Source organism: Artemia franciscana, chromosome 1 (assembly GCF_032884065.1).
Source record: "Artemia franciscana chromosome 1, ASM3288406v1, whole genome shotgun sequence".
Lineage (NCBI taxonomy): Eukaryota > Metazoa > Arthropoda > Branchiopoda > Anostraca > Artemiidae > Artemia > Artemia franciscana.
The window spans coordinates 63,011,012-63,035,770 of NC_088863.1; the positions used below are offsets into that span (position 1 = coordinate 63,011,012).

Genomic DNA, 24,759 nt, shown 5'->3' on the forward strand with positions numbered 1-24,759 from the left:
TATTACTATTCATAAGATAGGCTGAAAAAAGCTACAGACAATTTTAAAATAGCTTTTAATGAACCATTTCCATTTATTAATTCTGTTCATTCTGGCTCTCGTCAGTTGTAAAAAAAGACTTCAATGAAAAGCTACTATTGATAGATTCTATTCATCATGGTCTGAAAAAAATTCTATTCATTAAACAGAGTGAAAAAAGTTCTAGACAAATTAAAATGGCTTTTAATGAACCATTTCCATTTATCAATTCTGTTCATTCTGGCTCTCGTCAGTTGAAAAAAAAAATACTAGATTTCAATGAATAGTTATTATTAATAGATTCTATTCTTTATGGTCCGAAAGAAAGATATTATAGATTCTATTCATAAAATAGGCTGAAAGACATACCAGACAAATTAAAATAGCTTTAAATGAGAAAACTTTATTTATTAATTGCTCAACCAGTTAAGACCGTGGTGTCTTACCTGCCTAAACTATGAATGACGTAATGAAATGAATGAAGATTTATTATTTCTAAATTAGCTGTATGCTGTGATAGAACGATTACTTTATATAAACTGATATAAGACTATTTGAAAATGCAGGCCTTTTCCTAAACAAAACTCAAGAAAGCAAATCATTAGTTTTTATTTCTCCAAAGTGATTTAAAACTGAAACTATTCGTGATAAAAGAATAAAGCAATAGTACAGCGGAAAAACAAAACAGTGGACAAAAAGGACTGAAAAAAGACTGGTGGTTTTCTTTGTTTCCAGTAAGTCAATTTTAGCCATTACTAAGTGATGGGCAAGAAAAAAAATAATAAAAGGAGTCGTCCAGATATTGATTCTAGCGAGGATATTGCTATAAGCACCCCAAATACGTCAGGAAACCCGGATATTCGGAAGCCAGTGAAACCTCAGGTTTCGTTGCTGAGTATCAGAGGACTTAGCAAAGATGATGGAAATTATGTGTGATACTCTTAGCTCAGTCCAATTAATTGAACAGAGATCTATTGTTGTAGAAAATAGAATAAAAGCAATTGAATCGGAGCAAATAGCCTTGCAGTCTGGATTCTCCGGCTTAAAGTCTTATGTAAATGCTGTAGAAAATGATGTTTCTTTGTTGAGAAAATGATAATTTTAATCTCCAGCCAGAAGTGAAGTATTTAAAGAACAGACCCTGTGTATATCTGATAGGTTTATGGCTGCAGAGTATCAGCCTAACGAAATTAATGGGGTAATATGGAATACAGTGTGTGAGGATGAAGATCAAGCTAAACATATGCTTACCGAGATATATACGGATGGACTAAATTTACCGATTATACTTCATTTTTCAGGTGCTACAATAAAAACTGAAAAAATATTTTAAGGTTAATGTAAAAAACCATTGAAACAAGATTGAAATACTTATGAATCAGAAGAAGCTTAAAGGCAGAAAGATAGCAAACCAGGTAAACATTTATTTGAGTGATGATGCCCCATTGTCTGTAAGAGAGGCAAGAAAAAATGATGCGAAAAAAATTATGTCTTAAATCGATGGGTACTGTGTATCAAACACAGTTCCACCATATCTTTAGTTTGAACGTCCTGTTGGTATGAAAGTGAAGTTTACGTGTGACGAATGGATTGAGAAACTAGCACATAAACCTCCTCCCTGCACAGCTTCCAGAGGTACTAAGAAATAGGTGTTTTATTGAATGAATTTAGTTTACTTATTGATTAATTATCTTCTCTTTTTTAGCTTGGTTTAATCAAATAGATACAATAAAGTTGATAAAGATGTGTTTGAAATATTTGGGTTAATACTACTTTTTGTTTGCGAGTAATTAATTTTAAATTCTTGTTAATAAGAAAATTCTTTGAGTGAGTCGTTGTGGGCTAATGCCTTTTTGAATGGTTTTGATTTGTGTCATGAAGCTTTCATTAATATGTTTTTCAAATTGTATGCCCGCTTTGACGGAATATATTTTATTGTTTTTATGTATTTATCTAGGTCTAGATACATGTTTAGTTGATAATGATTTTTTTCGCGGCCACCACCCTATACCATCACATGCATGAACTTTTATTGGTTATGGTTAGAGAGGTTGTTTTACCTCCGGGGAACAGGAACGTCATGCAACTTGAAATTAGAAGGGTTGATTTTTGCGGACAGTTTAATGAAATGATAAACGGAAATTTCGATGTTAATGCGACTTATATTTTCGCAAAATTAACGATGTATCCGACCATTTTGGAGTATTAGTTAGCTTTAGAACTAGAACAAAGGAGGTTAAAGGCAAAAAATCAAGGGTTCTTGTGATCAATCAAATGCAGTGGTAAAACTTAAAAAATGATATAGAAAAGATAGATTGATATGAGGTTTTAGGTAAAGTTGAGGACAAAAATTCGAGGTTTGTTTTTTATTTTATGAAAATTTGCTAAGTCAAGTAGTGCCATTGAAACCATTCAATAGAAAACATTGAAGTAAAACGCTTGGATTAGTCATGTGATTTTGAAGCAAATAAATGTAAGAGATAAATTGTTTAGCAATTATATAAAAATTTTCGAAGTATGTTCAATACAATTTTAAGATATGGAAAAAATAATTATTTTGAGAAAAAGTTTAAGGAGTTAAAAGGATGCCCTGCGAGAACCTGGGGAATAATAAAAGAAGTGATTGGTTTTAAAATAATTAGTGTACCTGATGAATTAATCGTGCAGTGGAGGCTTTGAAGTTCGAAAATGATATATTTAATGAATTTCAGAGTTGTTTTTCTAATATTGGTCTGAATCTAGATATTTCAGTTGTACCTGATAGTGGCGACCTGTCGTTCGAGTCCTTACCGAGGTACCCAATTAATGTATCTCTTCGCCTTAGACTTGTAACAGTTGAAGAAACTAAAAAAAATTATTTATGGACTGCGTAGCAATTCATCTGGTTGTGATCACATTACTTTAAAAATACTTAAATGTATTTTCCATGTTATATCTGAAGTTTTATGTGGATTAATTAATGACTGTTTTCTTCTAGGATAATTCCCAGATTGCTTTAAAGTCGTCCGTGTAGCCACAATTCATAAGGATGGTATTCAAAATGACGCAGGAAACTATAGACCGATATCTATAGACCAACGGACCAGGCAATTATTTATTCGAAAGCTACTATAAATGATGTATTAGATAAGGGTTTTGAAGTACATGCCGTATTTTTAGAGGTGATGAAAGATTTCAATACTGTGGATCATGAACTTAACAACTGTAAGGTATATGTTCTGAGCGGAAATTCTTTAAATTTTGAAGAATGTTTTTAATCGTTATCAGTATGTCCACCTAAAGGATTCTTCTTCAGGAAAAAAGGATATTGAAATAGGTGTAATGTAAGGACCAGTTCTTGGTCCTATATTATTCTTGATATTGATTAATGACCTACCAAATTGTCTAAATCATTTTTGTTACAGAATAAATGAACTAACGGTAAACCCGGAAACAGTTTCACTTTTTGCCACTAACAAAACAGCCATTAGCAAAGCTAAGACAGCGGAGCTACTCCAGACTTCCATGAAAGAGTCAGTTAATAGAATTGTAGCATGGCTGAAGTTAAATAAACTAAGGATTAATATGGCTCAGTCTAACTTCATTATTTTCTCGTGATCACCAGACTATTACCCATGGATCCTATATTCTATTCATAAAATAGGCTAAAATTTCCAGACAAATTAAAATAGCATTTAATGAGCAATTTTCATTTATTTATTCTGTTCATTCTGGTGCTCGTAAGCTAAAAAGAACTAGACTTCAATGAATAGTTTTTATGGCATTTGGTATTTACCAAGTAACATATAGTGATGGAAAATCCTGTCAAGAATTTGCAATATGAGCTCTTAGCTCTTGTTATTGATAGATTCTATTCATTATGGTCCTTATTGACTGAAAAAAGATTTTCAGACAAACAAAATAGTTTTTAGCAAGGAATTTTTCAATGAGTATCTCTTCATTGAAGATTTTTATTTAATCAATTTTTCTTTGGTGGAAGAAAATTGTATGCAAGTGGTATAGTCTTCAGTGAGTGTTTTCTTTTGATTGATTCTATTTTTTCTGGTGTCATTGGTTTGCACATGAAACTTCTAGGCTCTATATGGTCAGATTCGGCAGCCATAGCACAGAAATTTGTTGGCAAAAACGTTTTACGTATGGCAAATACAGTTGATTGTGTGTGGCTATGCTGTTTGACCTATGTGATTGTATGGATGAGTAGGGTTAAGGCCTCATTCAAGTGCTGGTCTATATTAATCACTAATTTAGGAAAACAGTCTTCCTTTTCTCCTTCTGTCTCTCTCTCTTTTTTTTTTTTTTTTTTTTCTTTTTTTTTGTGCTGTTGCATTGGTGATTTCTCTTTTCATGATAATACAGTTCAAAGAAGTCTAAAATCCAACCATATTGAAAAAAAGAGAACCCTTTTTTTATGGCTGGGCCATGAAGTGTCTTCCTTGATTTATTCCTGGGACCCTTGCATACCTAAGATCAGGTCCAAAGACAAGGTTATCAGGTCCAAAGACAAAAACGAGGATATTCGCTTGCAAAGATGTTTTTATTGCTTGCAAATACAATTTTCAATTTAACAGCTATTGACAAAACTAAGCACAAAGCAAGAAAACAATAGTTTTCAAAATCACATCTGAAATTTTCATTATTTTTTTTTTATTGTAGAAAAAACTTAAAACCATTTTCACTAAATAGAAATGATAAAAGAAATCTCATAATAAAATTTAAACAAGTCTGAAATTTACTTTTTTTTTGAAAAAAAAAGGAACCTCAGTTTAAAGTAAAGTTACGCTTTCAACTTGAGATTAAAAGAGGCGAAAAATAGTCGATACCTGAAATGATCACTTTTGTAGCCTGAACTAATCACTGAAATGATACTTTTTAGCAAAAGTTCGCAACATTCAACAGATATCGTGTAGCCTAAGTACTTCCACAAAGAGGAACTAACAATGTCCTTGCTGAGTAATATTCACCTTAAATTTAAATGCAGCTATCCCAAGCATTAAATTGTCACTATACAACTGAATACCTAAAAAAGACAAAAATATATAATTGAACATTTGTATTAAATAATCAAAACGATGAAAAAATCAAAACAATCAATATGAGATAGCCTACAATATACTAACATAGTTTTTGGCTATTACAAAAGTTAGAGCTATTTCAAAGTGAAGTATAGATGGAACTGGGACACAAGAACTCAGTTTACTGATTAGTTCTGAGTTCTTTATTTAATAATAAAATTCATAAACAAAATATTACTTCAAGACAATCTCCCCCATAAGGCTCCATGGCCGGGAAATAAGGCTCCATGGCAGGGAAATAAGGCTCAATTATTTCTATTTAGTTTTTGACATGTATTGATTTCACTCTACCAGTGAAAAGTTACACCAACAAAAGAAAGAATTTATACCTTATCACCCAATTTATTTATTTATTTATCTGATCCCTCAATCGTATGTTATAAATAACTCATTTTTTTCTAATTTTTCCTCTCCCTTTAGCCCCCCCAGATGATTGAATTTTGGAAAACAACTTTTTTCAAGTCAATTTGTGCAGATCCCTTGACACGCCTACCAATGTTCATCGTCCTAGCACGTCCAGAAGCACCAAACTCGCCAAATCACTGAACGCCTCCCCCCAACTCCCCCAAAAAGAGCGAATCCAGTACGGTTATGCCAATCACGTATCAAGGACATTTGCTTATTCTATCCACCAAGCTTCATTCCGATTCCTCCACTCCAAGTGTTTTCCAAGATTTCCCCCTCCAACTCCCCCCAATGTCAAAAGATCTGGTCGGAATTCGAAATAAGAGCTCTAATACATGAATTCCTTCTAAATATCAAATTTCATTCAGATCCGATCACCTATTCGTAAGAAAAAAATACCCCAATTTTCACGTTTTCCAAGAATTCCGGTTTCCCCTTCCAACTCCCCCCAATGTCACAGGATCTGGTCGGAATTTAAAATTAGAGCTTTAAAGCACAAGATCCTTCTAAATATCAAATTTCATTAAGATCTGGTCACCCTTTTGTAAGTTACAAATACCTCATTTTTCCAAATTACCCACCCCCAACTCCACCAAAGAGAGCAGATCCGGTCCGGTTATGTCAATCACGTATCTTAGACAGGTTTTTATTCTTTCCATCCAGTTTCATCCTGATCTCTCAGCTTTAGGTATTTTCTAAGACCCCCCCCCCCCAATGACGCTGGATCCGGTTGATATTTAAAATAAGAGATCTGAGTTACGAGGTCCTTCTAAATATGAAGTTTTATGAAGATTCGATCACTCCTTCGTAAGTTAAAAATACGTCATTTTTTCTAATCTTTCAAAATTACCCCCCCCCCTCCCCATAGAGCGGATCCGTTCCAATTATGTAAATCACGTATCTAAGACTTCTGCTTATTTTTCCCACCAAGTTTCATCCCGATCCCTCCAATCTAAGCGTTTTCCATGATTTTAGGCCCCCCCAAACTCCCCCCAATGTCACCAGATCCGGTCGAGATTTAAAATAAGAGCTTTGAGACACGATATCCTTCTAAACATCAAATTTCATTGAGATCCGATCACCCGTTCGTAAGTTAAAAAGACCTCATTTTTCCTAATTTTTCAGAATTAACAAAATTAAAGGGTTGGGTCTTTTATATTACACCTGAAATATTAGTGCAATAAGAGGAAAACAGTCACGCCACAACAACCATATTCTAGGTTTAGCCCAAAATATTTCAACCAGCTACACAAGCGAGGTAGTTTACTGTCCTGTGACCTCCCTCAACCCATACTATTCTTCTTCGCCTTTTATTTTGATTTGCTCAATTCTGAGTGTTTTTATTTTATAACATGATTGTTTTTTGGGTATGTTCTCTATTACGGAAAGTTAATCTAGCGGCACTGCCACTCATGCTTTGTAATTGTACATTTGATACAAGCAAATGTGTTTTTTTTTCGTATGTTTATTAAAATTTTTACTAAAAATGTCCATAAACAAAGCAAAAATTTATGGGATTTAATTGTCTAATGAGAGTTACCCTAAAGACAATGAATTAGTATAGCTGCTCGCAGCAAAGTTCAGACGGAAAATATTGTTTCAAATATGAACAAATGGATACAAAAGAATTTAAAATACATACATTTTAAACCGTCGCAGTTTGCCACTATTATTCTCTTTGTGCACACTAGCCTGCTACACTAGCTGAGTTTTGTGACATTGTTTCATGCTTTTTAGTTGGAACACGATATAAAGGTTTGCAAGAGAGGTTATTGAAAGCTACACACGAGACTGCACAAGAACAAACTCATTTGCAAACAAAGCAAAATACACAACGCAGGCACGTGCACCAAGAGTTTTTTATAGGATAGTGAACAATTAAAAAAATTGCTCAAGCCCCTAGGCCCACCTGCTGCGCATGCCTAAGAATAACATCAAAATAAGAAAACCATAATTATTTGAAGGAGGAATGGACCTGAAGACACGTCTATGTGGCTTACAATTAACACATTCTGCTATATGGTTGACAAACCTGGTCACTAAATACAAAGACTAACACTCATTCAATACGATTGACAGGAATAGGCAGAGATCCAGATAGAATAGCTAAGTGTCGAAGGACCATACAAGTACCTAGGAGCAATATAAAATTACAAAAAAAAACTTGTCCACAAAATAACAGAAAAAAACGACCTGTCATCACGGATTCTTCATTTTTGTTTTCTCCCGGATTTATCGTTTCTTTATATTGAATTTATTTTCCTTTTTAACATGACTGGCTCTACTTATCCTTTCTACCTGGTTTTTGAAGTTTTTAATTTATTCTTTTCGATCCGGTGACAACTCACATTTGTTTTTTTTTTTTTAAATCATCTTTTTTTCTTTTGTTTTGAACGAAAGTGTAAATTAAACCCTCCAGGGCATGTGTTACTCTATTTTTCGCAGTTTATTTGATTTTATGTTATCTTAGATCACGTCATGCTACGATTAAAACGACTCTGGCCCTCTCGGTATTTTTTTTTCATATATGAAAAAAATTATGGCCTCAAATCATTTGTCCAACAATAGAAGATCGAATGTTGTGGCAGAATATAATCCAGCACACTCTTTGGGGCAAGTGGAGCAGAACAACCTGTGCCTCGTTACAAATTTCAAGTAAGACAGTAATTCAGATAAATCAATGATAAACTATAAGACTTATTGAAAAAGGAATCTGCAAAAGAGTTAACTAACTACCGAACAGACTGAGTTTCTTCTTCTTCTGAGAATATGCTGGATAAAGGACTAACTGTGCCATGTGATGTCGGAGATTCCTTGCATGGCACGTCTGAGGCTTTGAGGATCTCCCCATTGGGGGTTACTCCTGGAGTCACTAGTTTCGAGTCTCTAAAAAGTAAAATAAATAATATATTATGGATGTTAAGAAAAATATTAAAAGAACCTTTGAAGTCGAACAGAAACAAAGCGGTACTCGAAAGTCAAACATAATAGACCGTAAATTCTTACAACTTACTAAAAAACCCACAGCAGGCTGAGAATGAGGGACACGCCCAGAAAGGAAGTAGCAGTGATATATAAAAAGAAATCAATGACAACATTTTTTATTCTTTGAGGAGATTAAATGTAACAAATGTTCTATTTAATGCATTGGTTGGGTATGACATGACAACGAGGACAGGGTAAAGAGTTTGTTGCCCATGTGCAGTATATATGTGTTTTTGTCACTATTTTATTATTATTATTACTGTTGCTTTTTTGTTTATTTTACTTTTTATTCCTCAGTAGCCATTCAACCGTTTGGTTTAGTCAGCCGATCTTTCTTTTTTTGGCGAGCAGATGCATGTTTTGACATATCCACTATTCAATTAGATTCTAAAACTAGAGAAAAGGCCTAGAGTGGTGAAGTACACTGGGATGGACCAATCTCATTCAGAAAAGTTTTAGCTAAAATAAAAACGCGTAATGTGCTCTCCAATAAAATGGGGGCGTATACCCATTATATGTTATTGCAAATGCTATACCACCATCTAAAAGATTATGAGCTTAAGGGAGTAGTATTCGTATTAACCAAATTGGCAAAGGTTGTATAAATTGGCTACGCCCACTCCGAGAAATTTAATAAAAAATGGTAACACAATTTGAATGATCTGTGAAGTATCCGAAATGCACAAACAAATCCATGCTCTATGGATGACACTTTATACAGTATCAAATATTTTATTACTCTACATACTTAGCTGTTATGACTGCTCCGGGAAGATATTTAGCCTAAAGGACTCGAGGGACCAACCTACAGAGGCACCATTATCACCAATTGCCCCCCCCCCCTATTTGGATTGACCTAATTATATAACGGAAACTACAACAAACACACGGCATTAAAATTATTTTTTACTCTAATGCGATTACCACAGGCCAAAAAAAAAAAAAGAAAAAAAAAAGTATTTTGGCCAAACCATCACAAAAACAGCAAGGTCAAAATATTATCCAAATTATGGAGACCGAAATTCGATGAAGTTAAAAAAAAATTACGGAAAGGTAACAACAAGTACATCACAAAACAAACAATCCAAGAGGGAAAAATAAGAGTAGAAGATCCATACCATGCTACTGAAAATGGTGAACTCGTACGGAAACAGTCCCTATCGTACAATTGATAGTCTATGGTAACGATCAGAAAAATTACAGTAAAGTAGGTTAAGTGTTTTCCGAAATTAGTGATTAATATAGACCAGCACTTGAATGAGGCCTTAACCCTACTCATCCATACAATCACATAGGTCAAACAGCATAGCCATACACAATCAACCATAAAGAATAATCCATGGACAGGCAGTCATGTCGTCAATTTATATATATATATATATATACTAGCTGTTGGGGTGGCGCTTCGCGCCACCCCAACACCTAGTTGGTGGGGCGCTTCGCGCCCCCCCCAAGCCCCCCCCGCGCGCGTAAGTCGTTACGCGCCATATTAGTTACGCGCCATTGTAGTTGTGTCCCTGTGTCCCACCTGTGAATAGAGATAGATATAAATATATGTTTTTAACTACGTAAAACATGCTAATATACAACATTCTTCGCTGTCCCATTGTCTGTGCATATAAATAGATTGTCAGGTTTACTGACTCTTGAACATGCAACATATAATTGTCCATGGGAAAAACAATCCGTATTCAGATCTATTCCTCATTATTCTAATGATGTGTCCCTGTGTCCCGGTCGTCATTTACATTCCCTGTGTCCCGGTCGTCATTTGTGTCCCGGTGTCCCAGTTTGTAATTTCTCTTTGAGTGTCCCGGTCGTCATTTATATTCCCTGTGTCCCGGTCGTCATTTGTGTCCCGGTGTCCCGGTCTGTAATTTCTATTCGAACAATCCCTGTGTCCCGGTCGTCATTTATATATCCCGCCTGTGCCCCCGGCGTCCCCGTTGTAGTTGTGTCCCTGTGTCCCGGTCGTCATTTATATTCCCTGTGTCCCGGTCGTGATTTGTGTCCGGGTGTCCCAGTCTGTAATTTCTCTTTGAGGTTCCCGGTCGTCACTTATATTTCCTCTGTCTCGGTCGTCATTTGTGTCCCGGTCTGTAATTTCTCTTTGAGTGTTTTTTCTTTTTAGTTTTTTTTTTTTAGTTTTTTACCTTTTTTCCTTTTTCAGTTTTCTTTTTCTTCTTTATTTTTCAGCGTCACTATGAAGTACATATCGACGAACCTTTGTTTTTTTAACTTAAATCTGGTCGACATTGATGACCTTATCCAAGTCAAAATCCCCAAGCCAATCATCATCGCTATCATTTTCAGTTTTGATATGTTTTGACTATCGCTGTCCAGGTGGATTTTCATCTAACTGCGCGGTTTTGCGTTCTTTTGCCGCAAGCCTGTTTTCTTGCTGTTCTTGTGATTCCCCGGCACGCTTTCTTTTCTTACTTTCTCTATCAGCTGCAAGCCTGTTTTCTTGCTGTTCTTGTGATTCCTCGGAACGCTTTCTTTTCTTACTTTCTCTATCAGCAGCAAGTTTTTTGGCATAAAATCTTTGAGCAGCTTCCTCGGCTGTTGTCATTGTAGGTTCTTCAGTCATTTTACAATTAAACATTTTTCCGTGAAGAAATGTCTTAAATATCTTGAATGACGTCACCGTCAAAGCAAAAATGACAACAACTAATTTCATGACGTCAGTCAACACAGAAACATGACGTCACCTGATCCACAGACAGACAGACAGCTTATTTTTATATATATAGATATATATATATATATATATATATATATATATATATATATATATATATATATATATATATAGAGTGGCGAAACCCTATATAGGCCAGTGTATTCTCCTGATGAGCCCTTATGTTGGGTGTTGCCTCTGAATTATTTGTCTATGTTATTATTTTTTCTATTGTTTGGTAAATGACGACTTATACTTATTGACGACATGACTGCCTGTCCATGGATTATTCTTTATGGTTGATTGTGTGTGGCTATGCTGTTTGACCTATGTGATTGTATGGATGAGTAGGGTTAAGGCCTCATTCAAGTGCTGGTCTATATTAATCACTAATTTAGGAAAACAGTCTTCCTTTTCTCCTTCTCTCTTTTTTTTTTTTTTTTTTTTTTTTGTGTGTGTGCTGTAGCATTGGTGATTTCTCTTCATGATATATATATATATATATATATATATATATATATATATATATATATATATATATATATATATATATATATATATGTATATATATATATATATATATATATATATATATATATATATATATATATATATATATATATATATATATATATATATATATATATATATATATATATATATATATTAAAAGTGAGTAATAATTGTGTGCATTTGTTTATGTATGCATTTTTCTCAAAACCAGCTTAGTATTTTTTCAGGGAAATTGGTATATTGGGATATTATCACATAAAAAAAAGATCTAGATAGGTCAGATGTCTGAAAAAATTCGTTTTTAAATGGTAGCTATAAATGGTGATTCTTTCGAACCAACAAATGAACTATCAAGCCTGATAAGATGTGAAAATCGACATCCTGGACCGTCAATTGTGACAACATCAATACGGGCAGCTAAAGTAAAGGTCATTGCTAAATTGTCTGAGGTACTCAAAATCCAAAAACTTGTCAAAAATGAAAATGAAGAGCAAAGACACGGGCGGTTAGAAGATATGCAAAAACGACAATTAGAGCTTGTCAAAAATGAAAATTAAGAGCAAAGACACATTTGGTTAGAAGAAAGAAGACACCAAACTTGTAATCGCGTAAAAATTAAAAAAAAGAACAAAAACAAGCAGTTAAAAGAAAAGTGGCAGCGTGTCAAAAATAAAAGATAAAGAGAAGACACACGCGGTTAGAAGACATGCAAAACCGAGCATATGAGCGATTCAAAAATGAAAATAAAGAACTAATACAGACGCGGTAAAGAAGAACAGCTTCTTGGACCTGTTCAACAGTTTTATCGGAGCATTGGAGAGCTATGGGGGAGCCAGATGTGGACATACTTTTTGATTTGTCGACGTTGATCGACAATCCGACCTCTCGGGCTTTTTCTCAGATTTCATAAAATAGCAGCTGTAATCGATCTTTGGCGTCTTCTAGCAGTACTATATCATCTGCAAAGTCAAGGTCTGCGAGTTGTTTGCTGCTGACGTTTACTCCATAGCCCATAAACATCCATGAGTACGTAGCCCATAACTATTGTAAAGTGTTGATAATACAAATCCTTGCTTGACACCAGTCATGATTTTGAAGTATCTTGTAACTCCGTTTTCTGTTCGAACACAGCATTCTGAGTCTTTGTACAGGGCAATAATCAGTTCTACTATCTTGGGGGGTATTCCATAGTATTTGAGGATTTTCCAAAAGATTTCTCGGTCAACCGAGTCAAAGGCCTTTTCTAGGTCAATGAAAAGAGGATACAGCTTTTTATTCCATTCCTTTGAGTCTTCAACCAGCATTCTCGGTATGAAAATTAGGTCTGCACATGATCTTCCAGGTCTGAAGCCGTGTTGTTCATTACGAAGATGTTAATCCAGCTTCTGCTGTAAACGTTGTAGCATAATAATTGACATAAGTTTACTAGGTATCGACATTATGTTAATGTCCAGTTGTCACAAACTCTCCAGTTGTCACAAACAAGCGCAACGCCTTTTTTTGAAGAGCTTTATAATGGTTCCTTTCGTCCAGTCACTCGGCACTTTCTGGTCGCTCCATATGTGAGTTAGCAGCTCAACCCAAACTGTCATGCAGTCGCGGACTGAAAATAAGAATAGACAGGTATATTTACATTTAATGAGTAGTGACACCTCCATGGCTTCTGGAAGTCTCGTAGGAGGTAAACTGTTAGGGCTACCAGTTCCCAAGGACGTGGTTACGCACACAGGGTCTGAAGGAATACTATAGCACATGTGTACAGTACACCTACTTGATACATGATGGTTGCTTGATACACGATAGGGAAATGTTTTCTAAGAGATGCAAGTGTTAATTACTTAATGACCTAGGGTATGAGGAAAAATCTTCAAGGAACCCACCAAAATCAGGATTTCTTTGGTTGTTACGTCATGGTGTTTCAGATTCTTAAAAAAGCTTCAAGGGCTTCTTTACCCAGTTTCTTTGAGTGTTTAAAAATCCAGGAGGGATAGGGCTTGCTTACTTTAGGATTACCGTGGTTGTTACGTAATGACGTGGGAGGGCACGTAAGATGAAACGTAATGGCAGCAAACACGTGAGATGTTAAACAATGATGGTGCGCACGTGGATTTGACGCAATCTTACACGTGGCTGTTACGTAATGCTATTAAACACGTGGGATGTTACGTAATGACAGCCCAAACATGGGGTGTTACGCAATGACGATCAACAAATCAGTGTTCTTATATAATACTTTATGAGAGTTTTTTCTTCAAGATTTCTTTTTCTTTCAAGGAGTTTTTTTCTACTTTCAGGACGTTTTTTCTTTCAAGGCGTTGTGTTTTCTTGAGGATTTATTTTTGTTTCAATGCGTTTTTTCATTCTTTTTTAGATATAATTTTTTTCAATAGGGTTTTCGCAGGGAACCTTTATATTCTAATGGTTTTAGTCCCCGTTAGGATTCGAAAGTCCATTTCTATCCAATGGAATAGAGCGTTAACCAGGTGAACTATGAAAGCCTTCCAAATATTATGAAATAGGCTATTCCATGGCCTATCTCTGTCCCACTTACTAAAATGATCAACTTGGATAAATTACGTGTTTCCTATGACTGCAATAATTGAGATGCTGAAGGGAAAAACAATCATTAGAGTTTAGTTATATTTGAACTTTACCTATTTGCCAAGTAATACTTTAGAAGGGTATTATAAACCCAGACAAAGCGATTCTTCACGTCTTAGAGATAAGATCCTACAATAATGGCCGGTACTTCTTAGAGAATTTATAGAGATGTTCTCTTAGAGATATAAACTTGTTCAAAACATGGAAAATACTCATTCTTAGAAAGTGCTTAGAAATTTTTTCTTAGAGAATGATCTAAGTTTGCTCAAAACATGAGAAAATGGGGCCGCAGGAAATGTGACTTAATTTTATATTTTGCTCATTTGTTCTTGGTATTATTTTTTCTCAATTCCCAGCCAGTGACTCTCAATAAATGACACACGGCACCATCTAGCAGGTATTATCACACTTATGGTATTTTTCAGACACTTTACTGCAAAAATATTTATTTACACTAGAATCAATCCTTTAAACTTAATGAAACATCCCAATTAAGGTTTCTTCTGATGACTCGTAGTAATCTAGTCCAGCATGGCACAATGTACCACCCCCAACTGACACCCTCTGGGGGCACATTATCACACACACGGGTTTTTCAACCTTTTTCTCTCAAAAAGAAATTTATACACTAAAGAATGACTCCTGTTTTCATTTGAACAGCGGAAACTAGCCACTTCATTGCTAGATTGCGATGTTCCGTTGTACTTCTTAGCCTGTGACACTGAATGGCTGCCGCACGACATCCTCTACCATATATTACCGCACTATTCGCTTACACTAGTGCCGATCGCTTAAGCTTCATGAAAAAATCCCCATTTGCGTTTTTTCTGCTAACTCCTAGCAATTGAGGGTAGCGTGGCACTACGTACCAGCCCCAGTGACCCCCTCAAGGGGGGGGGGCACATTATCACACATAAGGTTTTCAACCTTTTCTCTCAAAAAATGAATTTATAAACTAAAAACACCATTGTTTTTATTTTAACAGCGGAAGCCTGCCATTTCATTGTTAGCTTGCGATGTTCCAGGCCAATTCCCAACCACTGACGTCAATGGCTGACACACAGCACCCTCTAGAACTCCATCATCATTTCTAGAGCATTTTTTAAATAAAATTTATACTTTAACTCCATTGGTTCATATTTTTCGTAAGTAAATCCCTTGATGATGCACCCCCCAAGCCAAAAAAATAACACCGCCATGATATTATGCTGCTGCTCCTCACGGAATCCGTCGGCACCCGTCATCATCAATTAAGCGTTTTCTGACGTCTAAAAACACCGATAGATAGTTTTTTTATTTTTCTTGATATTATTTTCTCTCAATTCCTAACCTGTGCCACATTATAACTGCCCCTATGACACCCTCTACCATCACCTCATAATTCCTAAGACATTATCCGCATGATTTCTTTGTGAAAAATCATGCATTAAATCCATCGGTTCACGTTGTCGCAACCAAACCCTCCATTATTAACCATGTCAATTCATACCCCTCTGCAACACTATTACTGACCCTCTGGCACCCTCTAGCCCGTTCTAATCACTCCTAAGACATTTTCTTTCCTAAAATATTTTCATGTTGAAAATCATGCATTAAATCCACTGCTTCATAAATTTGCGACCCACCCCTCCGTGATACACCATGTCAATTCACAAAACCGTGCTATAGTTCTACTAACCCTCTGACATTTCTCGTCATTCCTAAGACATATTCCAGATATTTTTTTGTTAAGAATCATGCATTAAATGCATTGGTTTGTCATTTTTGCTAGCCAACCCTCCGTGACACACCATGTCATTTTCGTGACATGGCCCTTTTAATGGCCCTATCACCCTTCACCATTTTCATGGCCCTTTTGCCTTTCACCCTTTTCACCATTTCAGGGCCTTTAGAGCCCTCTGGCACCCCAATATAATATCTAAAAAATTCTAGATATTTTTAATAGGGTGATAACCAATTCCACTTCCCCGCTTCTGACCCCCGGTTACAACGGTCCCACCTCCAATTCTGCTGGCTCCCACCCCGGTTCAAGAAATTCCAAATCCCATTATGCCCCTCCGATCCCTACTCCAAACCCAGCTCCGTTTTCTTCAGTCCCGGAAGTAGTAGTATAGTAATTGCCAATTCTGGACCACACATCAAATCAATTAGATTTACCCTCTTTTCAATCGATTTTGCACTATTTTAAACGAGAATTTCCAGCATTTTTACAATTTTCCATCTCCACGTTCAAAATGGAAACAGGTCGTTGGAAATCAAATTTGGTCTTATTTTTATACTTTTCAATATGAATCGGGTTCTAAATCCTAACTAGATCACCCATCAATTCACCCCAATTTCAACCGAAAAAACACCATTGTAAATAAAAATTTCCGACATTTTTATAATTTCCCATCCTGAACCTTAAGATCGTAACAGGTATTGTGAAATAAAGGTTTAATTATATTCCATTTTCCTAAACTACCGATAGAATGTAGTAATTTAGTATTTAGTGGATAGTTAGAAATATCTAAACAATTGTTGTATCTTTATTTTTTCTTTCAATAGCCTTTAAATTCATACCTTTTTCTAATTTTTTTTTTTCTTTTCAAGATCAGCTGCTTTGGAATCAAAACGCTCAAGTGCAAATAAATCACAATTTCACCTTGAGAACCAATAGTAATAACGAGTTTATTTCCATTTTAAGTTGTAACACATTTCTTTTCTTTAATCGTGTATTCCATTCCAATTGCTAAATCTTCTTTCCTAATAGTTCGATTATATTTATTTTCCATTTTCATTTCGCTTAAAGGTTTCTCCATTTATTAATTGTTAATTCTATTGATCAAAATTTCAAATCGAAAATAATTTTATATTAACGTATAATTTGCTCTGAATCAATTCCATGATTGCTTTCTTTCCGAAAATATAAAGTAGTAAATATTATATGGCATTATGGATTAGTAGGTAGTTGATCTAATAATAATTTTTTTCTATATAAGCAGTTTAATTTCAGTGTCAGCACTTCGATAAATATTCGACTCATGCTTTGAAACATCAAAACAGAATAAAGGATATACTATTTTGAAATCATTGAAACTTAAATTACTCCACTATCCAAATTTATTCGTAAGAGGTAGAAAATGAAACACATTAATAATCTCTATTTCTTAGAGTTTTTTTGATACACCTAAAATTATACGAATAAACTGCAAATATTTCGCAAGTTTTTTAGTGTTGTAATCCAAATAAAATTGACAGAATCCGACAAAACCATGCATCTAACTAATCCTAAGAAAGGAGGTATTTTCATTAAAAACCCTCAAAAATCTTAATGTGGCTTACATTTACTTCCAACAAAATTACATGAAATTTGAAGAGAGAATATTATTCAAATATGCGCTTGTTGACCGGCGGTGCATAATCTTGGTTCAAAGAAACGAGGAATTTTCATTGAAAACCCTCAAAAACATCTTAATGTGGCCTAAATTAAATTCTAACGAGATCATGTGAAGTTTGAAGAAAACATTTTATACACGGAATTACTCAGTGGCGTCATTCGGAGAAGAAAGGGGGAGGGGGAGTTGCCCCCAATAAATCGAAAAAAAGGATAATCTATTAAGTAACTTTGAAACTATTGCTCGTTTGATGCGTGTGCATTATTTATTCATACATTGTATAATAATTTTGAAATTAACCGAGTAACTTCTTTGCTAAACAGTAACTTTTCATCACTACCTCTTCAAGAAAAATGTGTTAGTGAAGACTTCGACAGGCACACGCCATCTTAATTTTGTATTTCATTGGGTGTTCAGCATCCATTATAAAATAATTTTCCATAACAAGTTTTCAGACATCTTAAAGTCATATTTAGGCTTGTGTTTTTCACAATTGCTCCGACATCCCTTTCCCCTTAAGGGTATCCCATGACCCTTGACTTCATGGATGTGGAGCCCCTCTTGCCCCCTCCAAAGAAAACGATGGGTGTACGCTCCTGGAGGCAGGGATCAGGTTATGTACATTAGTATAATATTTCTTTTTATACGAAAATTAGCCAATATCATCAACATAAGCAACCTATTGTAGAAAATTCAGATTCAAAGCGATCCAACCCGGATGCCGAGAATCAGCCTTAGTTGTACTGAAAGTTTGATTCCTGTTATTCGTCAAGGACTAAAATCTAAGAAAATGTAAGAAAAACCAAAAGTTAAATAAAATACCCTTGAAACAAAGCAAACTTAGCTACAATCATCCCAGTTCACATTTAAAAGAGGTTTGGCTGATTTAGTGTCTTCCACAAATAGTCAATAATTAGTTTCAAAAGGACATTTAGAGGTAAATATCTTTTTAAATAACTTCCACTTAGTATCTTTATTTAAATTTTAGGTTAACCTCAGATTGTTTATCTCTTCTGTCATTACAAAATGGAAAATGTATACAATATGTTCCTGTCAAAAATTCAGAGTTTAGAACATCTTGGACATTAGCGGACACAAATAAAATTAGAAAAAAAAGTCAATTATAACAGAAAAAATTACTGTGATTCCTAACTTGCATCTTTCATCTCCTTTCTTTTTCAACCAAAAGTTGTCCTTTAACTGTTCATTTCTTATTATCATTCGAAAAAAGGTCTTAAAATTTCACCGTGACCCCCCATCCCATCCTAGTTCATTAAAGAAATAGTAAGTCTCAAGTGATGCATTCTGGACACTCGAATAATCTTATAACGGCTGAAAAGTATAATTTCCTTCAACAGATTATTTCCCTACTATTCCCTACCGGTTCACATTCAAATACTTGTTTTCCAAGTGGTCTCAGAGACATATCGATTCTAGATGGAAAGTAGCGAAGCTGAGGGATTTTTTTTCTCCCAAGAGAAAGTAAATACCAAGTCACCTCAGTAAATAAAGCAAATGTATTTTGATAACTGATAAGAAATGTTTGAAAGCCCTTGACTTATTTTTTCCCTTATCCAGCTGATATCTTTATATATTTAATATGTTGGTGGCCACTGACACAAAAAAACAACACTTTTCCGCGGAAAAACTAATAATGTATATTTGGGCACATTTTCATTCTTTCTTTGCATTTTCCCCTGTTATAATGAATCTCCAATATCATTTAAGGTCTTATATTAAGAAATGTACTTCATAGATTTATCTATTAAGTATGATACTCCATAGAAGACTGATTGTAATCATCAGTCTTCACTTTTAACGAATGTCGGTACTTATAGCCAACGAGATGTGACTATTTCGCGTCTATTCTGTGGCTATTCTTCGAAGTGTGACTCTAAGCTGTTCGAGAATTGTAGTTTGAGAATGCTATTACCAAGTGTTATATGCCAATTTTACCCAAAAAGGGAATTTTGTTACAAACCCTAGGAGTAAAAACAATGAAGCTTTTGCCCTCTAATTTAAAAAGCCGAAAGATGTAGGATATACGGAAAGTCTTGTGCTCGGACTAAGTTACCAATCCAGTTATGGTGCTAGTTTTGTGATTCAATGTTACTGTTTGCTTTCATAATAACGGCGCAGACAAGAAATATTCCCAGAAATGGAAGAGGATTATATATAATTTTCCATCTCTACCTCCTTCTTTAGAACTAATTCTGTATTTATCTGAATATTCAATAAGAGTTAAGATGTTTTGGCATTAAAATGCACCCTTTGTGGCATCTGCTCCCTTTCCTACCTACAAAACGATCAGAGAAACCTATTGTAAAGGTTTCAAGCTCTCATCTACAAGAGTTTGGAAAATTGTATTCTTGCCCAAAGAAGAATCACGGATGTTTTTTTTTTTTTTCAAGGATGATCGTATCGATCTAAGAGTCATATAATATCGGGAGAAGGCACGCTGGAACAAAAATGAGTAAACGTTTTAGTGCTCTTATGAGTGATCAAACAGATGAAGATTCTCAGTGAGTAGGAAATATCCTGGGAAGAAATTCTCTGAATTAATATACATTATTCTTTTTATTGGTATTTCTTTCTATTTGGATGAACAATTTTACATAAGGAGAGAATGTTCTGGAGGAATTGTCCGGGGTGAATTCTCAGCGGGGAGGGAATTGTCTGGCGAGATTTTTCTGTGGAAAAAGATGGGTAATTTCCACAAGGGTTAATCAGTATGATACCCCCCTTCTTAGTGCACAAAATATTTCTGACATTTATTTTAGTGTTTCGTTTCACTAAAGTGATTTGCTTCATTATAGAATGACGTATAAGAGCATAACAGCTATTAAAAAGGAGGGGTGGTAGGTCATTGCGCACGTAAGGTGCCCAAAGGAGTACGTTTTAATAGCCTAACTATTTAATTTTATACACCTAACTAAGCCTTCAGATGAAAATTGAATGAGTTTTAGGGTATAGTTGTATAATCTTTCTTTGTGTGCAAGTGCCCCCCCCCCCAAAAAAAAAACTAGAACTTAGAAGGCCAAAAAACTAAAAAACTTAGAAAGCCCAAAAAACTAAAAAAAATTAAAAGAACTTTGAAAGCCAAAAGAACTAAAAAACTAGAAAGCAAAAAAAAAAAAAAAACTAGAAATTGAATGAGTTTTAGGGATTAATGTATCTTTCTTTATGTGCAAGTGCCAAAAAAACTAGTAGCGCATATTGGGATACCTAAAAATATCTTTTTCAATATTTTCATTGAAAAATACCCTTTGTGATAATCTCATCGTAAAAAAATTACTTACCGTAGGTTTGAAAAAATATATCCTCCTCCAACATTTTCATGAATTGGCAACACTACTTGAGCTTAACAAAAGCTAAATTAAATCACGAGAAAAAAGAAGGAAGCCGCCATCACAATTTTACATACACCACGCTTACGTCCCTTTTTACAGTAGGACGAAAATTTATATATATATATAAATAAGTTGTCTGTGTGTGTGTGTGTCGAGTGACGTCATGTTAGTGTGTCGACTGACGTCATGTTTGTCGACTGACGTCATTATAAGGATTGAGCTGTATGCGTCATGAAGTTGTTTGTCGACTGACGTCATGTTTGTCGACTGATGAAATTACATACCGGGACACCGGGACACAAATGACGACCGGGACACAGGGAATATAAATGACGACCGGGAACCTCAAAGAGAAATTACAGACTGGGACACCCGGACACGAATCACGACCGGGACACAGTGAATATAAATGACGACAGGGACATAGGGACACAACTACAACGGGGACGCCGGGGGCACAGGCGGGATATATAAATGACGACCGGGACACAGGGATTGTTCGAATAGAAATTACAGACCGGGACACAAATGACGACCGGGACACAGGGAATATAAATGACGACCGGGACACTCAAAGAGAAATTACAAACTGTGATACCGGGACACAAATGACGACCGAGACACAGGGAATATAAACGACGACCGGGACACAGGGACACATCATTAGAATAATAAGGTATAGATCTGAATACGGATTGTTTTTCCCATGGAAAATTATATGTTGCATGTTCAAGAGTCAGTAAACCTGACAATCTATTTATATGCACAGACAATGGGACAGCGAAGAATGTTGTATATTCGCATGTTTTACGTAGTTAAAAACATATATATAAATATATCTATCTCTATTCACAGATGGGACACAGGGACACAACCACAATGGCGCGTAACGACTTACGCGCACGGGGGGCTTGGGGGGCGCGAAGCGCCCCACCAACTAGGTGTTGAGGTGGCGCGAAGCGCCACCCCAACAACTAGTACTCTATAAAATGATGATAATTTGAACAAAAAGTGGGTTAATCATTGTGAGAAGATTTTAAAATTATGCTATTATTGTGTATATTTTGTGTGCTAAGGGAAACGGGGGTGTAGGACAACGCCCAGTTAGTTATTATTTAAAAAAAATATTACTTGAGCTGAAAATTATGTTTCCAGTTCTTAGTTGTAAATCAATACTTAAAAGTGCCTGGCACCCCAAATTGAGGAATAAAAAAACTATCTGTTGGAAAAAATGAGTACATTAGTACTTAAGCTATAAAACTTTGGAGTTTTAGAAAAAAATAGGGAGGATGGACACCAAACTACTTTGTATAAATTTTTATGTAAGAAGCCCATAATTAGGCATAGGCAGTGTCAGGCATAGGCTAATCATGTTTGGAATATTATAAGCATCTGAAGAATATTAAAAAAAAAAAAAAAAATCTGAAATTTCATTGAAAAGGCAGATATTCTTCTGTTACCCCTTAGAATATCAAATCGACATATCGAGTTAAGCCACTCAGTTTTCTATCCAATTGAATACGGGAAGAGAGGGGGGGTCAGGGGCGTGTAAATTTCCAGGAGTATATTTTTCGGGGAAGAAAATTTCTGGGGGGGGGGGGGCGTCTAGCACCAGTAGCACTATCAAAAACAACATAAAAGGTTTTTTTTGTAAGAAGCAGAATTTACTTTTGAAAGAAAGAATAAGATATAGAAGAAGGAAAAATACATACAAAAAGACGTACCCCTTGTCATCTATTTTTCATTAATTGTATCTTGCATTTTAGGTTTTAAGTGTTTGTATCATTACAAGAACGTTCAAAATTAATTAATTTGTTTCTATTGTTTGGTTTAACCCTTTTATTGATAATTAAATATTTCTGCTCAAGTTTTTAAAAGATTATTTTACTTGTTGTATTTTTCCACGGAACGTGGAAAAATGTTGTATTTTTACTAATTGTATTTTTCCACGGAAAAATTAAAAAAAGCCCTCACAGCAGGATGATTACAAAAACTTAACTAGGTATCTAATGATCAGCTAAAGACCAAAAATTGACGACAGCAAATCTCCCACTATATCATTCTAAAAAAAACGAACGAGCCGTTGTAAAACTGACGATGATAAGTTAATTTCTTTCCTGTATATACAAATTTGTCTCTACCTAAAATCTACTAGCTTTTCTGAGAAAACCAATTATTGAATTCCTATGGACATAAAATAAAACATTTTTGTTCATTCCTCGGACCAACTTTAAGTTTATTCGTACCTAAAAATGATTTATTTAAATTTCTTTTTTGGTCATTTCATATTACGAAATTGCTAGAGCAAAACCATACTTTTGTGAGTGCTCCCACGTTGCATCGTGAGAATAAATAACCAAAACTAATTGATTAAGTTCAAATGTCAAATGTAAAATTTCAAACGCTAGCAATCTGTTAATTCAAAACGGTAAACAATATTTATTAAGTTGTTTTGGCCTATGTTTAGTTATAGGCCTATTTTCGACTGATTTTTCACTTGCGTCTTCTCTTTTACAATTAACTACAAAAAATTTACCAACCCTCTTAGAGATTAATAAACAATATCATTTGGAGTAAATTAGATTTAAAAACAAGCTCACAAGAGTATGCCCGGAACTTAATACATCAATAAAATGACTCCTTGTAGACACTTTCTTTCTCTCAACCCTTCTTTTTAAAACAGTTAAAACTTTAGCGTAAAGAGCGGTGCGTTGATAAGGAAGCAGCCCCTTTCATATAAGAAATAATTTCTGTTCGTTTTAAGTTTCAATGTCGCTCCTTACTTTGAGTTAAAGAAAACTTATTTTTCTTATTTAATTTCTGAACATTTTTGAATTAATGCATGTTTTGATTTTGGCTCTCCGCAGAGGAATAATTAAAACGAAATTTACATTTTTTTTTGCTAAATGGCTTTCTCGTAGTTTTGATCGAATGATTTTAAGAAAAAAAAGAGCGGGAGAGTAAGCCTAGTTGCCCTCCGATTTTTCGGTTACTTAAAAAGGCAACTAGAACTTTTAATTTTTGCGAACGTTTTTATTAGTAAAAGATAAATGTAAGTTATAAATTAGCCTACGTACCGAACTTTTGTATTCTCATGTTTTTATTAGATATATGAGGGTGTTCACCCCCTCTTTAGTACCTTGCTCTTTACACTAAAGCTTAAATTTTGTCCCAATTCATTAAGAATGGCCCCCTGAATCACAAAAGCCGTAGAATAAATAGTTGAAATTACTAAAAATACTTTAACGTAAAGAGCATGGTATTAGGAAGAGGTGAACCCCTCATATGCGTAATAATTTCTATTGGTTTTAAGTTTTAATGCTGCTCCTTACTTCAAGCTGATAAAACTTGTTCATATTTATTTTTTCATTGTTTTTTTAATAATGCTAGAAAATCCTGCAATCCCTTCATGGAAATTTCCTTCCCCCATGACAAATTCCTCGATGGAAAGTTCCCCCAACATATTCCCCGCTTCTCAACACCTCCCCCCAACTAAAAAATCGCCCTGAAAACGTCTGTACACTTCCCAATAACCATTACTATATGTAAGCACTGGTCAAAGTTTATAACTTATAGCCCCACCCACGGGGACTGTGGGGGAGTAAGTCGTCCCCAAAGACATAGTCATAAGGCATATAGTAGTCATAAAGACATACACTGAATAAAATGGTTATCTCAGAATTTTGATCCGTTGACTTTGGGAAAATAATTAGCGTGGGAGGGGGCCTAGGTGCCCTCCAATTTTTTCGGTCACTTAA

The 24,759-nt window shown here is 35.0% G+C and overlaps 1 protein-coding gene across 1 annotated transcript in view; it reads right to left on the reverse strand.

Annotated features, from left to right (window-relative positions):
• Positions 1–4,533: 4,533 nt before the first annotated feature.
• LOC136032621 (cilia- and flagella-associated protein 298-like) overlaps positions 4,534–24,759 on the reverse strand; it is a 100,668-nt gene continuing 80,442 nt past the window's right edge. Inside the window, exons 6-7 of the mRNA XM_065712897.1 lie at positions 8,232–8,381; positions 4,534–5,035 (exon numbers count right to left, since the gene is read on the reverse strand). Coding sequence (XP_065568969.1) covers positions 8,280–8,381 — 102 coding nt within the window. The 3' untranslated portion in view covers positions 4,534–5,035; positions 8,232–8,279. The remainder of the gene's footprint in view (positions 5,036–8,231; positions 8,382–24,759) is intronic.